General features: G+C 36.0%; 1 protein-coding gene across 3 annotated transcripts in view; it reads left to right on the top strand.

The window, feature by feature from the left end:
- The window catches only part of PPP3CA (protein phosphatase 3 catalytic subunit alpha), a 314,628-nt gene that overhangs the window by 213,449 nt on the left and 79,996 nt on the right, over positions 1 to 21,183 (top strand). For all 3 annotated transcript variants that reach the window (XM_041759349.1, XM_041759348.1, XM_041759350.1), the window contains one exon: positions 17,873 to 17,997. In XM_041759349.1, the coding sequence (XP_041615283.1) occupies positions 17,873 to 17,997 (125 nt within the window). The remainder of the gene's footprint in view (positions 1 to 17,872; positions 17,998 to 21,183) is intronic.

The following is a 21,183-nucleotide window of genomic DNA, read 5'->3' as shown; positions in this document are numbered from 1 at the left end:
GGCAGGAACCTAAACCAGGGACAGTGGTGACTCAGCTCCTCCAGAGGGTTTCAGCTTTCCCCTGCTTAGAAGGCCTAATCTTTGGTCTGGTGGGGTGGGGAAGGGAGTGTGATAGTGAGGTGGTCCACAGAGAGCTATGGAAATGGCAGCACTCCCAAAGGCATACCTGGGAGAGCTCAGACACGTTCCTGTGCCTTCTCACAGTGGCCTGCCAACTGCACGCCATTCCTCAGCTACAGAGACAACCAGCTTTGTAATTCCTTATTTAATGTGTTCTTATAGTTGCATTTCAAGGCATGCTTTCATTCAGATCACCCATCCCTCCCCTCATCTTGTCTTCTTAATTGCTTTGGGATGAGATAATCATAGGTTCAAAAAGTAATTTAGCACTCCTCTATTCTAGATAATGGAAGAAAATCCCCCCCCCCCCGTAGGAGCCTTTACTCCATTACACAAGTATTTATTGAGCCCCTCTTTTATGTAAATATAGGGGGACCTATTAAGATAGACATTTCCTTACAGTTGAGGAAAATAATATTATATTTCACCAATTCTGAAATGTACTTTTTTCATATTTTACCTTCTCTGAAACTTGCTTGAGTCTTAGAATCACTGTTGGTCAAACACTAGTCATGATATAGCTGCCATTGTACGCTTGGGCATAAGCTCAGAGCCATTTATTTTGTCTCGATCAGTTATGCACAGTGCCGAAACTGCATGAGTGAAGTTTAATTGCTGTTTACGGAGTCTTCAAAAATATTATTTGGCATTGAAACTAAATGCTATTGTGTAGAAAGGCAGAAAAACATGGCAGTGAGGTACACACATTTAATAGAGAGAAGAAAAAATTCACTAATTGAACAACTGTCTGCAATTACCTATTTTTACGCTAAGCAAAAACCATATGCTTTACAGGACCTGAGAAAATAACAACCTCCACAAGCCAATGCAGCCCATCACATTTTCTTACTAACATGAAAGCAAAGGATTGCCTACCATACACCGAACAAGAAAGTTCAGCAACAAAATCCTGGTTATAATTCTTCAGTGTTCCTTTAAAATACACTGCATCCTGAGTACTTTTGATAGAATAGACAATGACATTTGTGAAAAAACAGCGATGATTCCGATATGAAAAAGGATTCTAATGAGTCAAACTCAGTGAGAGGAAGGTTTAGAAATATATTATTCAATATTTCTCTGATAAGGTATAAAGTAATGATTTTCAAGTGGTAAGAAAACATTTCATTATTTGTTTAACTTCTATTTAATACATAAAATATTAGTGTATCTTAGGATCGGTAGTTTTAAGGTCATCGAAATATGGCAGTGACAGTCAAAATGCAATGCTTTTTAAACCTCAGCTGTGCAAGATATTATCATTTCAGTTTTATAAAGAGAATAGAGAGGTGACTAGTTCAATATCTTAAGAAACTAATAGCTGGTTAATGGTAGTTGCCACTTAAAGCAGGATTCAAACTGTTCACCCAAAATAAGTTGCCCCAAGTGAAGAGAATCCTTAATCAAAAAAAAGAAAATGAAAGGATATAAGGAAATAGCAATAGCGCCTTGGTGCCTCACCCTTGACATAAATATTTCTTGTGTAGGTGAGCTCATTAGAGTGCAATACTAAGCCATTCCATTCTGCTTGTTTTCTTGTTATTTAGGAGTCTTTTTTTATACTGTAGAAAAAGGCTCCCTTTTAACTTTCACTCATTTGCCTTTATTCTATCTTCCTGAAAAACGGAAAATAAGCCTAATGTTTCATCCATAAAAGCCTCTCAAATACTTGAGAACAGTTAGTTATTATGTTGCCATCTATTTTTTTTCTTTCTGGACTGAGTACCCCTGTTTTTCTTCTAAACCATGTTTTCAAGGTCCAAAATAATGTTTATTGTATTCCCTTAGGGCATTCTATTTTGTTGTTGTGTGCTTAAAAATAAGGAGTTCAGAATGAGCTGTTGCATTAGGAGTTTTAGCACAGACCTGGCACACATTGAATCTGCAGTCAACAAAAGCTTCCAGGACCCTGTCATGGTCATGAACCTAGGCTCCTCACATTTGTTCTTTTTTCAGATTTTTGTCATCTCTCAAGGTATATATCCTAACCTTACTGGCAAAGAACAATTTGGAAAAGGTTGCAGCCCACATGTCTGCATGAGGAGGATGGTTCACCATGGAGACACATGCCATGGTGGCGGGAAGGTCTGTTCATGGGGCAGAGATATGGTGGCTGACATGAATAGTCCTCCTCAGTTGCATGGGCCCCAGAGTGACATGGCCTAGGTTTGAATCTCACCTTTGCTGCTTACCAGCTTAGGTGAATAGCTTATGCTTTCTCAAATCCCCATCTGGAAAATGATGACGTATAGTAATACCTACCTCCTATGGTGATTTCAGGATTAATTGAACTGAAGTATTTAAAATGCTTAGAAACACTGCTTGGCATATTTTAAGAACTTAAAACGTGTTTGTGGTGTGTGTGAGTCAAAATCAAATAATTGAGTAACAAACCTAGTCTATTAGTTTCCTAGGGCTGCCATAACAAAGTTCTACTAACCGAGCTGCTTAAAACAACAGAAATTTATTGTCTCACAGTTCTGGAGGCTAGAAGTCTGAAATCAGGATGTTGGCAAGGCTGTGTTTGTTCTGAAACCTCTAGGGGATATCCTTCCCAGCCTCTTCCAGCTTTGGTAGCCCCAGGGCTTCCTTTGCTTCTAGCAGCCGGACTCCAATCTCTGTCTCTGTCTTTACATGGCCTCGTGTCCCTGGGTCTAAATTTTTCTCTTCCTATAAGGACACCAGTCATACAGCAGGGCCCATCCTCATGGAGTATGATCTCATGTTTTGTTTTGTTTTTTAAAAATTTTATTTATTCATAGAGACAGAGAAAGAGAGAGAGAGAGAGAGAGAGAGAGAGAGAGAGAGGCAGAGACACACAGGCAGAGGGAGAAGCAGGCTCCATGCAGGGAGCCTGATTTGGGACTTGATCCCAGGTCTCCAGGATCACACCTTGGACTGAAGGTGGCACTAAACCGCTGAGCCACCCAGGCTGCCCGAGTGTGATCTCATGTTAACCTGCAAAGAGACCCTGTCTCCAAATAAAATTACATTCATAGGTACCAGGGGTTAGAACTTCAACAGATCTTTTTGGGGGATACAGTAACAGAGAAGTTCAAAACAGAGGAACTGTATATCCAGAAGCCAGCAGATGTCACCATTAGCGACCTGGGGGAGATCTAAGAAACAGGTGATGTTTTGAGATTTAACTAATGAATAGGCATTAGGGTCTTCTGTAAATAAGTAATATAACCCAAACCAAGCCCCTGGGCTAACATAAGGAAGAACAAGATTTCAGGTCCCCATGGGAACAAATCTGGACCCAAATCCTAGAAGACCTACAGTACTGAACAGGTTACTAAGATAAGAGTTCTAAACCCAAGACTGGTGCTAAGGATCCTGTTCACTTTTGGAAGTGCCTCTCCTCAAATATGTAATAAATAGCATTTTGGCAAGCCTGAAGTAATTGGTATAGTTTTAACAGCCTTCATGGAAGCATCATTGTAGATTTTGATTGCATGGCCAATTTCCAGCACAGATAGATGTTGCTTATGTAAGATGTGTTTGAAGTCTCCTAGGGAAGAGAATGTGTTTATTTTCTGAGTGGAACACTTAACTAAGAATGTGCTCTGTATAGCCATTAGACACTGTCTGCTCTTGAGAACTTTAGTGGTGGGTAAGCAGGAGTTTGTTAGGTCTATAAAGTGTTTAAAAATATGAAGAAAAAGTGCATCACACATAGAGGCTTGTTATAATCCATGTGTTTGTACCATCAGTATTTCCAGAGTCACCAGTCTTGATTTCCCACATAGAAGACCCTGACTGCAAGTAAGAAGCAATATGGCTGAAATACTAAGAAACTCATCTCTTTTGTGTTTTAGTCAAAAAAGTCTTTTGTAAATACCACATTAATGACAACTGTGGAAAGAGAAATATGGAAAGTGTGCTTAACGTAGAATTTTCTAATCCTTACAGGAATTGGAATCAACGAAGATTAGATCATCCCCTAAGTGGGTTTTTATATAGTTGTTTCGTTTCCAGTTTTCCATGCCTTTCCAACACTTGATCTTTGTATGAAAACTGCTGCCATCTTCAGAGACATGAGTCATGGTACTTAAAATGTTTTCACCATATTTTAGACATCACAGGATACAGTAGGAGAAGAGTAGAGTCTTGGCATCCACAATTTTTTACATTCTAAGACTTGACCTTTCACAGTGGTTCATTACATGTTTAATTTAGCTCATGCACTAGGCTAGCAGATCCTTCAGTGTCTGAATTTCATTTCAGCCTCTTTCTTTTTTTAAGTACAGTGTATATGTTCACCTGTATATCTGTGTGTGGGTATGTGTATGATATATGTGTATATTTTCCTGGAAAAAAAGAAGTCCATAAAAAGAGCCAATTCCATTGGCAGTGGGAAGGGATGAGGTGATGACTATAACCAGAAAGAAAGGCTTTAGATAAACTAAAGAGTGGAATGTCTTCTTCAGCGATTTGGGTCTGTAATATAAATGACTCCGTCACAAGTTCTGTGCAGATTCTAGACAAACTGAATATTAAGCCATTTCAGTGAGTTGTCCAGTTCTTGCCAACATTGCTCAAATAAGGACTTCAAACTCTAGCAAAGGCTGCTGAAATGATCTTTAAGGTAAACAGAAGTAGAAGAATTTCAACCTTTTTTTTTTTTTTTTAAGACAAACTTATTTTTGTGTTTGCCTGGAATTCTTTTCCCATTCCCATTCCTTTTATATGACAGACTTCACCTTCCCCCACTAGCAAGTTGGGGTGGGCACATGACCCAGGACTGGCCCATTGCCATGCACAGCTCCCTGGACATGAAGATTAAGTCATGAGTGAATAGAGGAGATTCAAGGAGGCAGTTATCCCGTTATTTAATTGGGCTAGAATTGGTGAATCTACCTCTTAACTCTGCATACTGGCAGGATGTGATTTGGAGAATACTTGGAATAAGTCTACCTGGTAGGAGAAAACAGACTAGTGTGTGGAGACTAAATAGTTTGGGAGGCTATGTATCCGCCCAGATCCATCCATGCCTGAAACCATTGCTCACGCTTAGCTGCATCTCATGGGGGAATAATATGCTTATAACATTCCTGGGTTATAAGATTTTTCAAAGATCTTGGGAATGGGTCCTTTATGGGCTTAAGGTTCCATGGTATATTTTCTCACCTGTATGTAAACAAGCATTTACACTTCATTGTTTCTTTGAGGCTTTCATGATTTCTGATTCTCTGCGCTTTAAGACACGTGGAGACTCTTTGCTTCCTTTTAAATACATTATATTTACAAATAGTGGAAAGCATTGTGTACATCAGTCAGTAATTCAGAAACCTGCCTATGTCCAATTACTTTGGTCATGAATATCAGTCACGGGACTTTATAAGTGATGGGATTTAAAAGTGTTGTAACAAAAATGTGCTAATCAACACAAAAATTGTAATTCCTATATAATCTATTCATGTGTAATTTCTATTTTAAATATTCTGCACTTGTTTTGTTCCGATTCACTCATATTGCACAAAGTGAGGTGAATAAGAAGGCAAAAGTCACCTTGCTTGCACTTTGCATCTATAGGTGTAACATTGGGACGATCACCCTTTACCTAGCATTAAACAAAAAGAAGGCAAAATATTACCATAATATATACAAAACTCTTTATCTGGACTAAAGCTAGTGATATTTTAACATTGAAATATTATTGTAATCACTTATTAAGGGGGGGCAGCTCCAATCAAGTGGAGCAGATGAGAGCTCTGGTATTGTAGAGATAGGAAGCTTATCTGGTAGTGAGTTACTAACCCATGCCAGTTACTACATCATTATCAGATTTAATCTTCACAGCTGCTGTGTGTGATAGCTGCTACTGTCCTTATTCTACACACTGGCAACTTGAGGTTTAGAGAAATAGAGTGACTTACCAGGGCTAAGATAGAGTCTTTCTCCTGCTCGAATTCCTTTCATGGCCCCTCTTTAGATGAAGTTCCAACTTCCTAACTTGAATGCAAACATCCTTGTTCTCTGGCCCATGGTAATCTTTACAGCTTTGTCTCTTTTCATTGCATCCCTAGACTCCAAATTCACAGATCTCCTTTCACTTCCTAAATTATGTCACAAGTTTTTCTTCTGCTGTGAACCATATTCCCTGTCCCTGTCCCAACCAATTCTGTAACTAACTCCTCTTAATTATTCAGATTTCAGCCTAAGTACCACCTCCTCCGGGAAACTTTACCAAGTTTACCATTCCCATTGCATTGCTCATTCATTCATTCATTTGTTCATTCAGTGAATATTTATTGAGGATTCCCTACGTGCCAGGCACTATCCTGAGCACTTAGTATATAACAGTCAACAAAGAAGAAAAGAAATCTCTGCCTTCAAAGCTTGTACTCTAGTATTATTACTTATTTTAGTTCATTGTCCTTCATTACATGCTAACTTTATGAGACTATTAGTTATGTCTAAGTTCTGTTATATTCCTAGGGTCTTACACAATGAGATGCTGTAGGAATGTTGTAGGCATTTATTTTTTGAATCAGGGCTCACATGAATGACTTCATTTATTATATAACTTTTAATGGTCATCTAGAAGTATAAAAATATTAGGCCCCTTAGATCTTTTCGTGTTGCTACCAATGTAATATCAGACCTCATTATTTTTGTGACTTCATGATTGCAACGAACCTCTTATTGAAAACAACCTGGCTTTCAATTTTTACATACCATTGCATTCTCCCTAGAGCTTCCAGATTTATCTTCTTTCATTACTGGGATTGTGCTCCTTCTCCTGAAAACATAACATACAAGAATCCAAACCTTCATAATCTAATCTCTCCTTTCTAATCTATCTCCTCTATTTCACATATACCCTCTGATCAATACATTTTGTTTTTCTTTTTGCAGTCTATTTATACTAGTTCATTTGCACCTTCCTACCTAAAGATCCCTTCCTCTTATTCACAACTTATTACAAATTTTTATCAACACTGCAAGTCACTTCCCTTTGGTTAAGTCTTCTTTGATAATGTCAACCCACCTTCATTTCCAGATTTCTAATTTTCTGTAAGACTTCTGTCTGTATCAGTAATATTTATAAACAAATTTTAAACAGCAAAAGAGTCTAGCACTTCACCCTTTCCCCCAACACAATGCATACCCACACACACAAAGAAACCTTCCGTGGAACTAACTCCCAAGTATGAAAAATGATGAAAGTATGCCATTATTGTTGTAATGACCCCTAACACTCCTTATATACCCTTTTAGCTCTGCAGAACACATTGAAAGCCAAAATGTGACCTCAGCCACACTGGTCTTTGCTTGCTCTTACTGTTAGGGAGGGAAAGGTCAAAAGCAGTCAGGATGACTTAGCATTGCAGAGAGGAAAATTACTTATTCATGAAACAGAAGGAAAGGATCATACCAGCCACAACACACAAGGCAAGGACTGTGTGTTTGGCTTCTTACTACTTCCCAGGAAACAGCTGTAGGACGCAGAGAATAAAATTGATTTTATCCTGTCTCTAGTTCTGAGTCGTTTGAAACGTTAAGGAGCCTCTTGACTAGACCCCTCTGGAACTGTTTTAGCCGTCTACATTTCACAAGTGTAGGAGCCACAGAGCAACGATCATGATAATGGTCAGTGTTTTCTTACCGATGAAAGGTCGGATCAATAGCAGTTTTGCAGCCGAGAATCCTGTCTGGTCCCTCTCTTCATATGTGCCTTATATCCCAAGCATGCTCTGTGTTTCTTAAGGGAATTGATTGTTCTTACATTCTTCTACTATAAAATTACATATTATCCTTGAATTATTTCATATTTATATAAACTTGTCTTCCCATAATTGAAAGTGACTTTGTAAATTTTCTATAACATCTGTCACATGGGAGGTATTTAATAACTCTACCTGATAATTAAGACTGAATAAAATATCCTACTTTATGTTGTTAGCTATTATTTGGGATTTTGGACAGTTTGTCCACTCTGACATGTAAACTCTCTTGTAAAATATCAAAACATCACAGGAGAAATCCAGTGTTCTTTTGAAAAATATATTTGTGACGTGACTAATAACAAAGAGACATAATATTTTTAAATTAGCTTCATATGTATTAAGAACATTTAAACTTTTTGTTTAAAATACCTTAAAAAAAAATAAAAAAAATAAATAAAATACCTTAAATAATGAATATAGATGGTGGAAAGAGTTCTGGCAACTTAATTAAGCAGATTTATGAGGAAATGTAACTTGAAATTATATGATTTTGCAAAATAACCTATTCCCTATTAAAAATCAGGTTAATAACTCACCAAACACATCATGAAAATTTTTTACTTTCAACCTTTTTATATTTGGGGAGAGGAAAAGAGTTGATTGACAATCTTGATTGATCTTCCTAGAAATTCAAATATATAAGAAACATTCATCATTTTTAACAATGAAAAAAGAAGCTAAGTTTGAAAATGATTACTAATGAATCACAAGTTATGATGAATTATTGGCAGTGGTTTTATGTTTTCTAAACACCTGCATTGATTTGCCCTGATCCCTTAGTTTATATGCCATGTATATCATTACACACACACACACACACACACACACACAAGGACATTCATATATATATTCATATATATATATATATAAGGACATTCTATATATATATATACACACACACACATATATATATATATATTCATAAAGATTTAAAAAGGTGATGATTTGTACCACTGTGGAATGTAATCAGCTCCACAATAGGAATCTTCAATTGAATGAATATTAGTCGTGACATAGAAATTTGAAATTAATTAGTACAAGTTGTAAAACTTTTAAATTGATACCTCCTTTGGATAAACAATGCAATCTTATCCTTTCTTGATGTAACTTGAAATTTCAAAATAAAAACATAAAAACATATATGTAAAGTATTTTTAACTTGACATTTATTTTTAGAGAAACTATCCTTCTGTGTCTGTTAAGAAGTTTGACAGATGGCTGAGAGGCAATGAAATGATTCACTTATATAAATGTTTATGGGAGAACTAACTCTTAAACCCATATTTCTTGACCATAAGAGAATGCTCAGAAGTTTCAGAATGGAGAGGCAAATACTTGGATGCCAGGAAAACAACACTTTTCAGTACCATTTGGTAGGAAACCAACACTTTTCAGTACCATGCGGCATGTGTGTGTTTTCTCAAGTACACTCTAAAGTTCTTGAGACCTGATTCTATACCTTTTATTTCTTTATTGTCCCAGGATATTCTAACACAAATAAATCATCAATCTTTGGTGGTATTTATGCATCCTTTTATTGCAGTTTATTTAGTAAACATTACACATTTCAGTGGTTTATTTTTTTCAGATGTTTTTAAAGAGTTTTTCCAAAATTTTTATTTGAGAGAGAGAGTGAGTGAGATAGAGAGCACAAGGAGAGGGGGTAGAGGGGAGAGGCAGAGGAGAGGGAGAAGCAGACTGCCAAGGCAGGGCAAGATCCCAGGACCTTGAGATCATGACCTGAACCTAAGCAGAAGGCAGACATTTAACCAACGAGCCATGCAGGGGCCCCTATTTTTTCAGATATTTAATTGAATAAATAATTCTGGAATATCTGAATGAAAGATAGATGAGGAATTGATAGATTAAGGAAAACTGGGCAGAATTAAGAATAGGCTCATTGCCTTTGTCAGAATTCTTTTCTGGAAAATACATTTTCTTAACTAATTTTCAGATGAATGTGTTCTAACATGTCTCAGGTGTTCATATATTGTTAATAATTGGTCAGTTAAGAGTTAAAAGTTCCATTTCCAAATATGCTTCATATAACAAGCCTATATATTTTTACTGAAGAAATTTAATACTTCTTTCTATTAAGTCATTTTAAGTACTGTCTTTTAGGAATAACACTTACTACCTTGTTCACTTACTAGTAGGCATAAATAGAACTGCCTACTTGAAAGTCAGTGCTAGATAAAAAGTTCTTTACTGATAAACCTACTGCCTCTAATTGCCAATATTATGATAAATAAGTGGACCTTAAAATTAAATATATGTAACCTGCTTTCCTTGAGTTTTTAAAATATTAGAAACAAAATCATATTTAAGTTGTCCAAATTTGAGGAGTATCATAATAATAAGTGATTCACTTATTCCCCACTTTGAAGATTTTTCTTAGAGTTTTCCAGAAATCTAAGGAGAATTGTTTTGTTTTATTTTGTTTTCTAATCCATTTGGTAAAATACTTTACATTCCTTCTGTTTACTGTGTTACTTTCAGCTTTTAAAACATTACTACCATTACACAGCTATGAAACAGAGTGGTCTTATAAATGAGTTTTGCTACAAAAGAAAATGAGACTAACTGGAAACTCACCATGGTGCTGCTACTTGCTAAAGATTGGTAATATCACTAAAGCCATTTGGAAATATTTCCACTCTCATAAAATGGAAATTGTGGAGCATGGGGCCTAGTCTATTTGATTTCAGCCTTAACAGCTTTCAATATATGATAGCATAGATTAGGATAAGAAGTGGGAAAAAATAGAACTTTTTATATATATTATTTATGGCTACTTTGAGAACAGATACTTAGATCATCGATGTAAATCTGAAAAAACATTCAAGATATCTCTTAGGCAGACAACATCTGGAATAGCTGCCATGCCTATTTCATATTGTGTCAGTACATTCAGTGGGCCATAGCCTGCTAAGCTTTTTCCTCACTTATATTACTTTAGTAATGAAAGAAAACATATAGAATGAGGTCTAGTGTGAAACCCCCTACAGTTGAGGCATCTGAGACCTCCTACAAATATTAAATATCTTTTCCTAGTCACATAGGTGGCATTTTCCAGAACAAAATGACGAAAGCATAAGGAAAAGTAGTGAAAAGAGTCTGAATATATACATAAAGGAGGAAATTGGGGAAAGCAAATTGGAAGAATCCACACCTTCAATAGATAGTAAAGCTGATTCAGGGAGAATGAAGACAATAATTAACTAAGAAGCCATGGTTTGTTGTCTCAGGTCCGTCGGGAGGAATACACATACAAACCAAAAAAACTAACAAAGAGCAGGTATAAAACCAGGCAGTCTAGCTTTGTAGTCTGTCTACTTACCCATTGCACTATCCTGCCTCTTCTCAAGGATGAAATAATCCATCTAGGAAAAAAGCAAAAAGCCAGCACTGAAAGAATACTGTGACCACAGCTACCAAATAGTTGAACAAAACAAAACAAAACAAAATACAACATTCCAGAAATATACAGGTGGAGATGCTAAGGCATAGATCTATAACCCCCGGATCTGCTTATAGTAATGAAAGCCCATGTTTCAGGATCCTGGAAGGAGTTCACTGGGTTCTGAAACCTGGGACCAGTATTTTGAAAAGTGAAAAGAACAATCATTCATTTATTAATGATATATCTAAGTACTTAAGTCATCATATTTACTTGTATTTGACAAAATTACATCAACTCCTAGTGTTTATCCAATACTCTTGATTGGTGATGACCATCAAGGGCTTGGTGAACTACATAATGTAAATAATTCTACATATCACATAACTGATAATTTTTGGGTCTGACCAAACTTGGACACATGAATAGAGGGATGACCAAATTTAATTAAATAATCTTGTAAGTATTATACATCCTTATTACTATTATTAGTCAATAGTGTCGCAACCATGACCATGACTTATATAATTCTGTAACATTATTATGAATTTTTAATAATTCTGCCTTTTGTTATAATATGGATTGATGCAGAAATGGAAAATTGGTGGTAACAGTTGAAACAAATACATTCTTGTTTAATAAATTAAATTCTTCCAGTAAACAAAATCTTGTGAAGCATTCAACCCAGGAAGGAAAGAAAAAAACAATAATTTTCATGGTTAAAGCACCTATTTTTAGGAAAAAAACAAATTTCAATAATTTATTATTCTATTGATTTGAATACACTGTGTACATACCAAGGTGTTGTATTTGTTTGGTCCTTCTATAACATAGCTTAAAAATGTAGGCTATTCTAGTTTCTTTCCATTGGATTATAATTAGAAGCTGACATTTTTAAATATATCTTTTACTAGTTAGTTTATTTTTACAGTTGATAAAGAATTTTAGAAATAATACTATAATAAAACTCCCTTTTATCTCAGGAATTTCCAGATTTCAGAAGTTTACACATTCTGCTAATTAACTATATGTATTCAGGCTGGCTGGTTTGTACTTGAACTTATCCTTCACGAAGGGTGCCCTAAGCCTGGATTATCAACAGGGGGAAGCACATATGTACTTGTGGTACCCACTGTATTTACCCTATAGCAAAACTTCTAAATGTAAGACCTTTCTTTGCAAAATTGTAAATTTTGGAAAAGAGTAAGTGATAGCTGCCAGAAGATTCAGAAATCAAACTAATAAATGTAACAGATTAATCCTCTCATGCTGAGAATTAGACATGTTAGTTCCTTAACATTAGAAATTTTATTGTCTTGGGAAATGTGGCTATTATGGAAAAAATATTGGGTGGAAATCAGTGAAGCTGAAAGGACAGTGGAACTCTAATGGTGCAAATTGCTGGGTGATTCAGTAATGTCTTTTCTAAAAGAAAAATTACAAACTGTTAGTTTAGTATGAACTGGAAAAACTTGTATAAGAAGTTATTCTACTTCATGCAAGTCTTCCAAGATGATAAAAGCCAGTGTTTTGGAGGAACTAAAAGGTCTTTATAGAAAAATAGTGAGTCAAGAATCCAAAGCACTTGACTTCTAAATCATGATATGGATGCGATTTTGGAATGCTGGTCCATTAAAAATCTATTTTTCCCCTGCAATTGATCGTTTCATAGGGGTTTTTTTGTCTGTTTCTCTTTAACAGCTCACTCCTCTGTCCTCAGGCATTCTTAATTTGTGTAAGCTTTCTTTAACCTGGAATGCTATGACATTAAAGAAGTTTTGCTTAGTGTCAGTAAGAAGTCAATGCAGTGATGTTCTTTAATGGATTTTTTTTATATAGGCAAGAAACAGGACCAAATGCGTGAGTGTGAGCATTAGTTCAAAACTATTTTAAGTAGTTTTACATGAAAGTATATATTTTATATTCTGTTTGTTAATATGAGCTTTATTCAGGATGGCAGTTTTTGTCAGAGTCCTTTTCAAATGATCGGTTGTATAGCAGTTGTACGGGGACCTCATCCTACTGTGTTTACTGTACTGTCTACTGTTTACATTCTTTAAAGTTGTAATTTAATTGCCAATGTGAACTTAGAAACAATGGAATTCTTTGAAAAAATAATTAAATTATAATATGAACATACTTATTTGCTGATTCACTCAAGTAATCACGACGTGCATACCTAATTGTATGTATAATATGTGCATGATTCTTGTACTGAATATCTTTCCCTTCTAGATAAAGTTAGCAGCTTATCTCCAGTCAGGAGATGCAATGCAAAGGCTTGGTCCTGGGAATGATTATCTTTCCAGCTTGTCCTCCTTCCTCTGCCTGAGATTGTTTTCTCAAGAGCCTGTTTGTCCTCAATATCCTGGCCATTATCTTCTCTACTTAGCAGTGTGGTGGTTCTCGGGGCTCAGACTTGCCCTGTGACTGATTCATTGTCCAGTTTGTAGATTACAAGAACTTACGCAGTAACTACAAAGAGTCCCTTGTTACAGCCCCAGCTGTTTATTGCTCTTTCTCTTTAGCACTACTTTGCTGTAATATACAGTGAGTAAAGTCTTGAACTTGTTTAATGACTCCCTAACAGCTATGCTGACCACTAATCTCCAAATAATTCCTTCTTTGTGGTGTGTGGTTTTACACACACATATCTGTGCATGGACATACAGACACAACATTTCTATTTGTATTTATGTATACTTGAACCTCCAAACCTGTGTTTTCAAAGCTTAATGACTAGCTATCCAGAAAAGATACTAGAAATAAAAGCTATTTCCTTCCTTAAGAAATAAAGACATATCCTTTCTGTGTGTTGTTTTCAGTTTTCTACTTTCAGATTCTGTACTCTCCTTCGGAAGACTTAGATCAGACATTGGTGCCACTCTGTGAGAATCATTTCCAATAAAGTTTTATTTGTAGTATACTGAGAGTCATTCTGGGCCGGGAAGCAATATTAAAAAGCAATTATTTAAAAGTAATTGTTTACTTAGGTATTATTTAGCACTCGGTTATTTAGACATAATATATGTATTTCATGATAACAGAAGAGAGTAAAGTAATAAATATGGAAGCATCACAGGATGTTGGTCACTGTTGCACCATTTGGTTGTACTGAGAATGTTAGAATAGCCACATTCAAAATCACTTAGTTGAGTACTTCGGTGGCTTAGCAGTTGAGCATATATGCTTTTGGCTCAGGTCGTGATCTCGGGGTCCTGGAATCGAGTTCCACATCAGGCTCCCTGCCTATATCTCTGCCTCTCTCTCTCTCTCTCTGTCTCTCATGAATAAATAAATAAAATATTTTTTAAAAAATCACTTAGTCATCTGACTTATAGATTTAACTTCTTGGTATACCTGAACAATATAAAAACTAATGGAGTTCTTACATATCCAGCATAAAAACAAAAGTAGGACCATAGCTCATAGGGAAAATAACCATCATGTTGTGACGCATCTGATTACTCAAGGATAAGGGTATCAGTGGTACAGGAAAAAAAAAAAAAACTTATGTTCTATTTCATTATCTTTGGTGTGTTCATTTCATTAATGCCATAACTCTCTACATTTCTGATGGAAATATGCACAATTCTCCCTAATAATCTATTGAAGACCTAATATATATTTTTGGAGAATGTTTAGTCAGGTGAATGGCTGTTTTCATAGAGGTGAGGAGTGCTTTTATTACCTATATTGTGTTTCTGTATTTTTGGAGCCTTTTCAAGATAATCAGCCTTTCCGTGCTGGCTCCTAGATGAGTACTCTGTCCATCAGCAGTGTTCCATTGGGAATGAGAAGCAACTAATGAGAAGCTAGGGGAATGTGGAAAACAAGGTTATGCCGATGAAGCAAGAGCTTACCTTGAAGGTATAATAGAACATGTCAAAGCCTCGTTGTTTGGGAAGTGGGGTTAAAACCAAATGATGTTGAAGATGAAAGGAACTAGCCTCGTGGAGAATTGGGAAACTGTGAGCAAATAAGAAGACAGCTTGCCTCATTAGCTGGCATTTTTATTCTGCTCAGATGGGCCCAAGAGGATGGAAGGTGGGGGCCACAGCATCATTTGGGGGGGAAAGCTACCTGGCTATACCTTTTTCTTACCATCACATAGAGGTATCCTTCCTCTGTGTGGGGCCATGGCACCCTCCCGATATCCTCTTGAGTACCTAAGCGTGGCAATCACTTTCATCCTGAAGTTTGATATCAAAATAGTGAATGTTCCCAGATATTTGGGATAAATCTTTTATCTTAAAACTGAAATGTGCAAGGCATAAGCAATAGCTACATTCAAAAGCCCAGAGAAATTTTGCTCTTTATTATCTCTTTTCTTAGGTTCATCTCTTTCTCCTAGACTTGCTCAAGCAATTCCTTTAGTATTATCCTTTCATATAATAGGAAATCCTATTCTGACACCAACCTGGAATTAACATTGAAGAAGTTGCCTTTCAAACATGTATTTCCCCATTTAATCCCTGTGAGGGGAACCACACAGCATGCAGAATGAGGGCTGGGGTGTGCCCACAAAGGCTCAAAAATGTAGGTCTATTTAGTCTTACTGACTAGGTAAAACTCATCTAAGAGCTGATTATAAATCTGCATCTCTGGGGATTCTGATTCAGGGCCCTGGGGTCTAGTCTCCAAACCTTCTCATGTGTTTCCGATGTAGAACCAGGTAAGGAAACCACCATTAGATACTTGGAGGTCCCACATTCTACCCCAGTCTGGCTGAACACTGTTTTGAAAAATGTGACTTAAAAGCTTAAAATAAGATCTCAGACAAGTTGAAGGCTTTGAGCTTGCACCAGAACAAACTCTACAGACCTGTCATCCAACATTATCAATCCCAAAGGCATCTCAAAATCTCTGACTTCTTAGTTAGTGGATTTCCAAATTAAACACAGTGCAGGCCCAGTGGAAGAATCCTAAGGTAGCACATGTTTCTCGTGTTCTTACTGGGTGGGAGGTGCTATTCTCTGCACTGACAAGTTATACAACCACACAGAGGTTATATTTTAGTGGGAAAGATCAGAAAAGAAACAGCACGCAAATTAATGAGCGAGATAGCTCCTGATAGTGATAAGTATTGTGAAGAAAGTAAAACAAATTAATGGGATGGAGAATGATTTTGGAATAAGGTGGCTCCTTTAATATGGAGTGCTCTAGAAAGACCCCTTTGCACCTGTGACTGGTGGCTAAAAAGAAGTCAACCTGTGGAAATCCAAGGAAGAAAGAATTTGGATTGTTTAAGACAATGAAGGGGATCCCTGGGTGTCTCAGCAGTTTAGTGCTGGCCTTCAGCCCGGGGTGTAATCCTGAAGTCCCGGGATCGAGTCCCACGTCGGGCTCCCTGCATGGAGCCTGTTTCTCCCTCTGCCTGTGTCTCTGCCTCTCCCTCTCTCTCTGTGTCTCTCATGAATAAATAAATAAAATCTTAAAAAAAAAAAAAAAAAGACAAGATCCACATCTAGTGTACCAAGAGGGGGAATGAGATGAAGGTGGACTAAAATGATTTTATCGCAAAATGATTGCAGCAGAGAATGGGTTAAGATAGCATGCGTGGGGCTCCTGATTTCCTCTTTGTTGACGTATTCATTCCATGAGCCTCATAGTGTTTAAGAAATAACCACATCATGTTCATCATTTAAGCATGAAATTATTTTAAAATATTAAATACATAGACATAGAAAAACATATAAAATATGTAAGATGTTATGAGAGTTGGCAGCAAAAGCTCTGAATTAAGCAAATCTGAATTTAAACTCTGGATCATCCATATAGAATCATGCTTAGCCCCATAACCTGTCTTAGTAACTATTTCCTCATCTGTATAATGGAGATAGTTTTTTTTTTTTTTTAGGGCTTTGGAAGTAGTAAATGAAATGATAAGTCCTGAACAAGTAGTTTCTAAAAAGAAAGGCTGCATGGCTTTTACAAGAATTTTGGTTTAAAAGAGAAAGTGAGAAAGTTAAGAAATACTATTTCCCAGTGATTTGGGGGGTACTATGTTATAGGGTTTTTTTTAATTCAACAATTTTTTTGTCATTTTAACACCTGATATTATTTAAAAAGTATTCTTTTATAATTCAAATTGGAGGGGTTTTTTTCTTTCTTAGTGGTACATAAACTAATGATGTGCTTTATCATTGATGACATTTTAGAGTCAGTGAAATACAGTTTTTATGATACATAAAAAGCAGTATTTATTTATTCAGACCTCAGTTACATGGAGATAATGCCAAATTTCTGAACCTCTCTTTGCCTTATCTCTTATCTGCAAAGTGAAAATTCAGCCCATGACATTGTTAGTATTAAATCAGAAAATGTGCATCTATTTCTTAGCACAGTGCGTGGTGTAGCATTGTTTAATGCACAGCAGCAATACTTGGTATTACCTTTATTTTTACAGTTAATCTGTGAATTGGTAGATTTGGGTACTAGAGCCAGGTCTGCCACTAATTAACTTTGAAACCTCTGTCTCACTTTCCTGTTTTGCAAAATAATGTTTTGGCTAAGATGAGCTCTAAATTCCTTCTGGCTCTAAAATTTTATAATATTTTAGTCTAATTCAGTATCATAATGTGACCATAAAATGAATTTTCTTTGTTTCTTTCAGTTTGTGGGGACATCCATGGACAATTCTTTGATTTGATGAAGCTTTTTGAAGTGGGGGGATCTCCTGCCAACACTCGCTACCTCTTCTTAGGGGACTATGTTGACAGAGGGTACTTCAGTATCGAAGTAAGTCCGCATCATTTCCTAGCTATTCTGGAATGGATCAACAATATCTTAGCAAACTATAAGTTGTAAATGTTATTGTCTTAAGGAAATTCCTCGTCTGTCATAAAACTGTAAGACACTCCATTCTCAGGATATTATGTATTCTATTTTCATTTGGTTCCCATATGCTTTTTAATGTTTAGAGATGCCAAGGAAATGGCTATTATTGAGACTTTCCTTATATACCTTTTATATATTTGAAACTTTGCAAAAATTACATCATATTTTATGTTAGATAATTCTTTTTCCTGTTGACAGAACTAATCAGAGTTGATTAAATAAGCAGGAATGTATTTGCATGGTTATGCCTTATAATTGTGAGGCAAAAACTGATCTTTGTAAATTGATAGCCGGGTGCATGTGTGCCTGTGGCTGTGTCCTTGTTTTTGTGTGTATGTGTGAGTACACTTACAGCTGCTGTATTTTGTCTTTTTTTGGCATCTGTCATCTAACTTGGGTAATTTGTCAAACTAATTAATTAAAACAAAACAGATAACCTTTGAGTAGATGTTCTTCCTCAGCCCTCCACCTGCATCTGCTTCAGGTAAGTAGGAATTACATTCAAATTAAAGGCAAAGACCTTGCTTCATTCACTTGTTTGTGTTTCCTGATGCTTAACATGGTGTCTCAAACATAAAAAGGGTTCACCAGATATTTATTAAAAGAAATGATTTAATGGGATGCCTGGGTGGCTCAGTTGATTAGGTGTCCTATGCTTGATTTTGGTTCTGTCATGATCTCAGGGTCCTGGGATCAACCCTGCATTGAGGTGGCAGGGGAAGGTAGGGGGCGGCGGGGGGGTCCACACACAGCAGGGAGCCTGCATGAGAATTCTACTTCTGCCCCTTCCCCTCCTGCACCTTGTGGATGCACATAAACTCTCTGCCTCACTCACTAATAAATAAATAAATTTTTTTTAATAAAAGGAAATGATTTGAAATTGAGTGTTAAAGAAGCAGAGTTCATGGTGTAGTACTTGACATTATATGTGCTCTCAGATAAAGGGCATTTAAAAGGAAAAAAGTTATTCTTAAGAGAGAAATCAACTTTATAGAAGTTTCACACCAACATCATATAGTCATAGTATTCATATGAAAATATTTTAAGTTTTCACCATAATATTTTATTTATTATAGGAATATTTAATGTTGAAGAACATGCCATGCTCTTAAATAATTTGCTTTTGTTTTCAAAACAATCATACCAATTTTATTTTTTTTGGTTCAATTTACCTTCAGTCATTGAGTCTATATATGTGTGTGTGTGTGTGTGTGTGTGTGTGTGTGTATCTCAAATATATACATATTTGAGATATATATATTTGAGAGAGATAGAAACGATAGTCATTGGCTATATATATTAAATATATAATATTTTCACCAATATATTAAGCCTTTCTGTATTTGAGGACCATACATTTCTTAATTATTCATGATGATGAGGGAAAGAGGGATGGTTTTGATATATATATCCAAAAGGAGAAAGTAAAGTTTGGGCTTTCTTCCACTTGGTGAACAAGTACTGTATTATTGAACACATACAATGTAAACTCACTATGATCAGAACTATAGAGAATTTGTAGAAATGTGTATCCTTGCTCTCCAGAAACCTAAATCTATGTGGGAAAATATAATAACTATAAAAAGTTACATAGGATCAGAAGCCTAGAATAGGTGGTCATCTAGGATTCAATTATTTGAATTATTAAAACTTTGTGATAAAAGCAGTACAAAAAATGATTGGCATTGGAAAATAGAAAAGTAGGACAATTTTAAGAGCAGACATGACTGAGGAAGACTGAATCAAAGAAGTGAGATTAGCAAGGAAGGAAATTGAAACAAGAAGAGCACAGGGGAAGAAATTAATAAACTATACATCTCATTCATGGGTTGACTTGACCAACTTGGTAGGGAAGGACAATTGAATCGAGATTTTGTAAGATGTTTGTATCACATTAGCATCGATACCTGCCAAGAGAAAACAACAACAAATCTGTGAAATGGTGATTTGAACAAGATAGAAATTTATTTCTCTTTCCAGTAAAAGCTCACAGATGGGAATACCCAGCTGGTGTAACCCAGGATGGTGACAGGGCCCAGGCTCTTTCTACCCTGTTGCTCTGATGGGCATAGGGTGCATGGCTCATTCCAAAGGCTATCTTGTGACTCAAGACAACTATACCAACTTCAACCATTATGTCCTGTGTTACATTCAGCTAGAAGGAAAAGGAAAAAGAGAAGGGCATGGCCTCTCATTTATGCATGTTTTCCATAAGTGGCACACTTACTTCAACATGCATACCATAGCCAGAATTTGTTGCTATAGGCTATAGGCATAGGTGATTTCAGTATGTAGCCAGGTTGGAGAAAGACTGCAATAGACAGAAAACAGAAATGGGACTTAAAAGTGTTTCTGCTATTCCCCTTAAATTAGGATTGTGTGGAACCTAAGTAAATACTTTAGAAAATTATTTTATTATTCTTAAATTCATCTTATTCCTTTAACATGCAAAGTGCTCCTAGGTAAGATTCTGAGGATGAAAGAAATAGGTGTTCTACTTTCCTGGAAGCTTACCTTCTTAGGGAAAACGCAAGACTATCCTATTGGGATTGATTATTTTTATTGGCCGAATGATGGAGTGCTATGTAGGAAATATTTTTAACATCATAATATTTGTGATTTTTAACGACTTAATTTTCCATCTTTTTAATCTATTCAAAGAAATAGATTAAAGGCTATTTCCTATTAATTTACTGATGAAGACAAAGCACTAAGTCATGTGTTGCTTGAGTGGTGGTTGGCACATTTGGACTTCTTTGTCTCACCAGCTCCATCTTTGGATAATATTCTTTCTTAATCTTGTTGGTGTTTATTTACCTTTGAATTTTTACTCCAAGAGTTCAGGCTTCTGAATCACTGGGCTCAAATTACTTGAGATTTCCTAAACTCTCTCTAATTAGGAGCTTTTTAGAACTTTACTTCCTTAAATTAAAGAACTTGAGAAGCTATAATCACTAACTTGCTCTTCAGCAGATTTCTTTTTAGTCTACAATTAATCTAGATATTTGAACTATGAAAGTTGGAATATTCTGTGTAATATGCACCTTTTGAAATTCATGCAAAGGAATCAAAGTAGAGCCCAGATTT

This window comes from Vulpes lagopus, chromosome 6 (assembly GCF_018345385.1).
Source record: "Vulpes lagopus strain Blue_001 chromosome 6, ASM1834538v1, whole genome shotgun sequence".
Classification (NCBI taxonomy): domain Eukaryota; kingdom Metazoa; phylum Chordata; class Mammalia; order Carnivora; family Canidae; genus Vulpes; species Vulpes lagopus.
Note: the sequence above shows the minus strand (reverse complement) of the source record. Positions and strands in the feature narration are given on the sequence as shown.